This window comes from Enhydra lutris, unplaced genomic scaffold (assembly GCF_002288905.1).
Source record: "Enhydra lutris kenyoni isolate GAN:26980312 unplaced genomic scaffold, ASM228890v2 scaffoldscaffold94, whole genome shotgun sequence".
In the NCBI taxonomy this organism is placed as follows: domain Eukaryota; kingdom Metazoa; phylum Chordata; class Mammalia; order Carnivora; family Mustelidae; genus Enhydra; species Enhydra lutris.
Window position 1 is genome coordinate 3,758,288 of NW_019154178.1, and position 6,613 is coordinate 3,764,900.

Consider the following 6,613-nt stretch of genomic DNA (forward strand, 5'->3'; position numbering starts at 1 on the left):
TTTAGAGGATGAAAGGATCATAAATAATGAGACAGGATGGAATAAGGATTCACATAACAGTGCTCGATTTGAATTGGAGCTTGAGGAACAGATAGGATTTTCACAGGTAGGGGACAGGCAGAAGATGTTCTAAGTACTGGCAAGTCATGGAAGAAATTTAGCATGAGTGTTTGCCAGGAAGAGTAAGAGCTACAATGTTGCTAATTTATAATGGAAATTACTGGCACCAAAGCAGTAAGAGAATTTAAGACTATGTAATTGCAGGCTTTGATGCCAGGTTAGCTTAGAAGATCACAGATTATATAACTTATCAAATTCAAGGTACTGTCTATGGCATGTCCTCAGAAATCTGGAATTTTTCAACTACACCATTGTTTACGGTAGCCGGGAGATCACATCTCTCCCTGAATTCTCCAGTGTTGTGGTCTGATGGAGCTCAGTGAGTCTGATAGTTGTGAAGATGTCTCAAACATGTCTTAACTATTTTAATTAATGTAGGTGATTAGTGGCACACAAAGCTGTGAGTAATACAGAAAAAAAATCTATTTTATATCAATACATAATTTTTGAGATTTTTCTTGTTATGGACTATTCTTTTCAATAAGGTTCTCTTCTGTTAAAGTCCGTGTTCTCCGACCATATTTTGTTGACTGTAAAATGGACTAGAATTTGTATGAAGTGTAGAAAGACCGTGTCACATAAATTCGGTGTGACAATTTCAAACAAACTTCAACAGTAAAAACAAACTAATCTACTCATGCAGGAGAGCTCCTGAATTGACTCTATCAACACAAATGTGTTGGAAGAGAGTGTGAATTGTCAGGAAAGAATTGATACATGAGTAATGAATTCCAAAGTGATGGTGGTCTTCAGTCTTCAGGGTTTAGGGAAGATTTTCTGAAGAGAAGGGATTTTAGAAGTTTTTCAAAATGAGCAGAAGAGTGGAGTTCAAGAACTATAATATTAGTCACAGCATGTGGGCTGTGAAGAGAGGGAGGTATCACAGACAAGGGAGAGATATTTCAGAGAAGACTCACATGACGCCACACCCCTTGTTTGGAGAGTGTGAGGGACAAGGACTCTGAGGTCAGAAGAAATCGTTAGAAATGGCATTTGGGAAAGCCAGTTCATCAGAGACACATGCAACCAGGTTAAAGAGGGCTTGATCTTAAGGGAAGTTGTCTTCCGGTGGCCAAGGAGGAATGCGATGCCATCCCAGGATCTGTTTTGTATCATTGCTCTCTTCTTCCTGCCCCAGGGGACATGAAGACGTCCACCATCTTTCCTGCCCCACCCCAGTGGAAGATAAGAGGCAGGAACCCTGGTTCCAAACCCCCTATATCAAGCTTTAGACCTGGCATAGTAACTTAAAACTCTGCTGACATAATCAACAATTGGAAACGTCTCTTACAGAACCCTACCATACATTTACCTTGGTGTCCTCGTGGGCAAAATGCCCCTCAGCAAATCGGGTTTCCCTGATTTCTTCCAGTTCAGGAATGACCCTTGATTTTGCTTGTACTTCTGCCTCGAAGGACTCATGCTTCAGATACTTGGCCTGAAGTTTAGAAATCAGAAGTTAAGGCTAATGAACCCTAGTATGCCTAGAGCATAAAGTTCCTTTTCTTACTTTTGGGCAGAACTACTTGTTTCACAACCCAGATAAAGAGATAACCCATGACCAGAGCTGGAGAAGTCACATCCTAAAAGAAATGACCACTTCAGGCCAATCCAGGCACAAGGTTAGGGGAGCCAGGAAAATGTTTTGTCCTGTCCCCCATGACTCTGGGGAGTTTCCAGTAATTACCCTGTTATTTTTAAGTCTCACTTGCCTTCGGTGAGAATGAAAAGATGTCCCATATTTGTTCCTCTTCAGAATAGAGGAAGTAAGTGCTATGGAAAGCTGAACACAATGATGAAAATGATCATTAATATAATGGCCTTTTTTTTAAATTGAGAGGTTTCTGCTTATTAGTTAATACTCCTGTTGTCATACGTGTATCAATCTTTTTAATAGATATCACTCTGTTCTTGATCCAGATGCTTCCTCTCCAATATCAACTACCCCTTTTAGGTAGGTAACCCTTTCTTCTGGTCATGACTCTGTCACATGCTGTGATAGAAGGAAGGAGAGGAGCCTCCTCCTGACACCTGTCACATGGACTGAGCAAGGGCATGGATAACCCCTTGGGAGAAACCTGGGAAAAATCTCCCAGCAGAGTGGAAGCCCTGACATTTCATAACCTTGAAATATTAAAGTTTCCTCATAGGTCATAACTTCTTCGAACTCTCAGTCACTGTTATGCCCATAGCAGAACTTCAGACCAGAATTACTTTCATAGGGTGAGTTTCCTCTGTACATAAGACATGGGCTTAAGAAGTTAAGGACACGGGCCATTTAGTGACAGAATTATGGTCCCTAACAGGAAGTCTGAACTTTCTATGATATCATGCCCTTATAGTTAAATACACACTTACATTACAAGAATGTTTCCCTCCCTGGAGATCTTAGAGTCTGCTCTGGGGAAGTCACAGGAATGGAGTACCTGTATGTTAGTCGGATCTTCATAGCTCTTATCATCGGCAATCTTGAGTTTCTCCAAGATCCACTTCTCTAGGTCATCTGCATCCCGTCTGAAAACCTGGTAGTGATAGGAATCTTCAAGCTTCTGACCCCTCTCAGCAACCAGCTCCTTGAACCTTCTGTAGCGAGTTAACACCTCTTGACGCCTTTCCTGGATCTGCTCTGCTGTTTCCAGCACCTTCGGTCCACCACTCTCCATTGCCTGAAAGTTAAAAAATTTTCTATCTCTTGCTGGTTTTCAAATCTCTGTGATGTCCCTTTCTGTGTTCCAAGGTGTTTTCACAGGTTGAACTTACATTCAGATGTCTTGAAGCCTGTAAAAACCTGTTGTCACAAGACACTAGGATATTTATGTAATTTCAACCATATGCAGCTACCCTTTAGGATAGTAATTCTTTATCAGTGATTATGTTTTCCCAACTTTTCACATAAATATGTGCCATCATTTATTAAGTCCTATAATAGAATTAATTTGGATTAATGATGGAGACAAGTTTAAATTAGCAAAATCACACATCTCAGAGGGATGAAAAAGAATTGTAATTTTATTTTCTTTACAGAGGCTAGAAAGTGTTGACTTGTACTGATCATTCTGAATTTAATCTAATGAATAATTAAACATGGTTTGCAATAAACTTGATGAATGACATACACAAACATTTAGAAATGTTTGTTTTTTCACATAAAGTATAGCTCATGTATGTTTATCTTTTTTTATTTGCTTTATTCACAAACACTACAGATAAAAAGTTCAGCACATCCTTTAGCAATTATCATAAATTTCAAGTTATTAACCTCTCGGTAATTGGCTTTTGCAATGTAAAATGTTATACTGTTAAACAACATAAGTGGCATCCAACCTATTTGAGACAATAGCCAGCAAAATCTCCGTAGGGTTTACCTTCTTTCATCTGAATATGGGCACAGTTTTCCCTAGCTTACCTCAGCCAGAACATTGAACACCAATTTCAAATTTTTAATCTTCTTCCTCCCAAAATATAATTGCTGCTTTGTGGATGTCCTTTAGTAGTTTGGCTACAGAATCGAATGATTCTACGAGACCTCAATCTTTCTTGTGTATTATTTTGCTCCAAGTTACCTAGTTGTTTTCTCTATGACCCCATGTAACCAGGTCATTGCTAGATTTTGATACTGTGTAGCTACGAGCTCAAGATCATTGTTTAAAGTGAGATATTCACAGAAAGAGTTAAAATTAAGCTTCTCTACTTCTTAAAAGCCAGGAAACAATTCTTACAGATTCTATCAAACACAGTGCAGAAAGTTCAAAAGAGACAGCTTTCCTGATTATATTGGTGACAAATTGTACTACGAAGAATTCTGTACTCACGGTTTCCTTTGGAAAGTGTTTCACTTTTCTGGAAGGTCGAGAACCTGGCAAGATAAAATGTATCCGAAAGAGAGAGGAAGAAGACAGAGAGAAAGACAGACAATTCTCAAAAAATTGTCTAGTCTTCTTCAGATAAAGATGAAAGAAACGTTACATATGTGGAAGAGTAAAAGAAAAAAAAAAAAAAAAAAGCAACCTTGGGCCCCGAATCCCGCCAGCTATAGTCCACGTTATCTTCAGAAGACAGGTTCAGCTGAGGGAGCTGCTAACTTGCGCAGATGCTGGGTGACTCAGCGCTTTAGAGAGACTGTGGCTCCAGAAGTTTCTCAGTAGGACTTTGTAAAACATAAATGTTTTATGAACATAAGAGTCAGGTTTCTAAGTGAAAAATTAAAAAGAAAAAAACAGTTAATATATGTAAGATAAAAAGGTTGTGTTAAAATTTTGTTGTGGGGCGCCTGAGTGGCTCAGTGGATTAGGGCCTCTGCCTTCAGCTCAGGTCATGATCCCAGGGTGCTGGGATTGAGCCCCGCATCCGGCTCTCTGCTCTGCAGGGAGCCTGCTTCCTCCTCTGTCTCTGCCTGCCTCTCTGCCTAGTTGTGGTTTCTCTCTGTCAAATAAATAAAATATTAAAAATAAAATAAAATAAAATAAAATTTTGTTGTGTTTCTTTGATTAGTCCTAGATTCCATGTAAGTCAGGATGGAATTCTGGACCATCCAATCTTTGGACTCCAGAATGACAGGAACTCAGGACATACACAGTTTTTTTTTTGTTTTATTTTTTGTTTTTTATGTTTTTTGTTTTTTGTTTTTTTTTTTCCCCAACGTATCTCTAGGAAATACAACTCAACAACTTCATGAAAACTCAGGTGCAGATTTCTAACAGTCTTGAAATTAACAAGATAGCCTAATTCTCTCTATAGAGTCTTTGTCAAAATAGAAAGAAAATTTTATCCCTAGCTTCATAGATTGGGTTTTTAAAAATCTGATTTAGCTGTACTCTTAGTCATTTAAATGGAAGGGATGAAGGAAGCGAGATGTATGTGTGTTTACTTTTATTTCATGAAGCAAAAATTAGGATACCTCATTGAACAAACTAATGAAATCACAATTTTTTTTTAAGTGGGTTGTAGTTCTAAAATGCAGGATAAAAGTCAACCTGTATTTTTGGCGGAGAGAAAGAGAAACAGAAATTCTTCTCCAAAGGCATACTTCTTTTTGGCAACTTTACAAAAATGAAGCAAACAAAAAGAAAATGGTAGAATGGCTTAAGACCCTTCTACAAAGCAGGGAACTCCCTGAGCTAGATATGCTGCCCACACTTCATTCTAGTGTGATTCCAGCCTGAATATCCCAGCTTCATGTTCTACTGGAGTAGAGCTAGGTTCTACACTTCCGGTTTCCCCTCTTTCCTCTCCTTCAAGCTTAAAATTATCTTCTTGAAAGTCTAGTATTGTTTTACTTTCCATATTATTTCATTATATTCAAATATATAACAGTATTAAAGGCAGAAACACAACTCAGGCAAGGAATTATATCACACACTCCAAGGAACCTCTGATGGAGTTGGGGTGGGGAGAAAACACTCTAAAATCTTTATCTAGGAGAGGGGCACCTGGGTTGCCCAGTTAGTTGAGCATCTGCCTTTGGCTCTGGTCATGATCCCAGAGTCCTGGGGTCAAGCTCTCTTTTCAGCAGGGAGCCTACTTCTCCCTCTCCCTCTCCCTCTGCCCCTCTCCCTACTTATGCGCTCTCTCTCTCTCTCTCAAATAAATAAATAAAGACCTTTAAGATTTTAAAGATTTTTAATCTTTAAGAGATAAGAACCACCATCAATTATCTTCATGTACATATAACTTATATGTTGACATGATTAATTCACATTACTTTCTGATCTTTAGACAATTCTGTGAAGCAGGTATTACCATCCTATTTTAATCTGAGAACAGAAGTAGTGTCTGAGAGGTGTCCTATCCGATGGCTTTTGGTTGTACATATGCAGAGTCAAGTCCCCGTGAGTGTTGCCGTCATGCCACCCTGCTCTTCATCTGTTGTAGCTAAGCTTCTCTTAATCCATCAACATTTCTGGTTGTCCTGTTCCAGAAACTCCTCACCAATGGTGCCAACCCTGGGATAAGCTTATGACCCAAGAAATAACAGGACAGGATTGGTTACATGAAATAATAAAATAAAAGGGGGTAAGAGCAATAGTCTTGGGGCGCCTTGGGGCTCAGTGTGTGAAGCTTCTGCCTTTGACTCAGGTCATGATCTCAGGGTCCTGGGATGTAGTCCCGCATCGGGCTCCCTGCTCAGTGGGGAGTCTGCTTCTTTTTCTCTCTCTCAAGTAAATAAATTTAAAAAGTCTTTAAAAAATATGATTATTTAAAAAAAAAAAGAACTCTTTAGAGCAGGGAGCAATGTGGAAGTGCACAAGACTCGGGGACGAGGTTTCATGCGTCATAACCCAGCGTTCTTTGGGTTTTCAGCCTTTGCAGCCAGGAGAGGCTCATGGGACAAGCTTCTCTTACTGCTCTGGCCCCTGCCTGCAAGGCTCAGCCCTGCCCCATCTTCTCAGTCCATCTAGACTGACCGAGTCGCTGCAGTCCCCTGAGCACCGCCATTGTTGGGGCGAGGATCAGGGTGGCTTGAGGATTAATGGAGGGACAGGATGAGAACATC

General features: G+C 39.7%; 1 protein-coding gene across 1 annotated transcript in view; it reads right to left on the reverse strand.

Annotated features, from left to right (window-relative positions):
- The window catches only part of LOC111138834 (spectrin alpha, erythrocytic 1), a 65,825-nt gene extending 63,042 nt beyond the window's left edge, over window positions 1–2,783 (reverse strand). The window contains 2 exon segments of the mRNA XM_022490736.1: window positions 1,433–1,558; window positions 2,547–2,783. Coding sequence (XP_022346444.1) covers window positions 1,433–1,558; window positions 2,547–2,783 — 363 coding nt within the window.
- Between the last annotated feature and the right edge of the window lie 3,830 nt (window positions 2,784–6,613).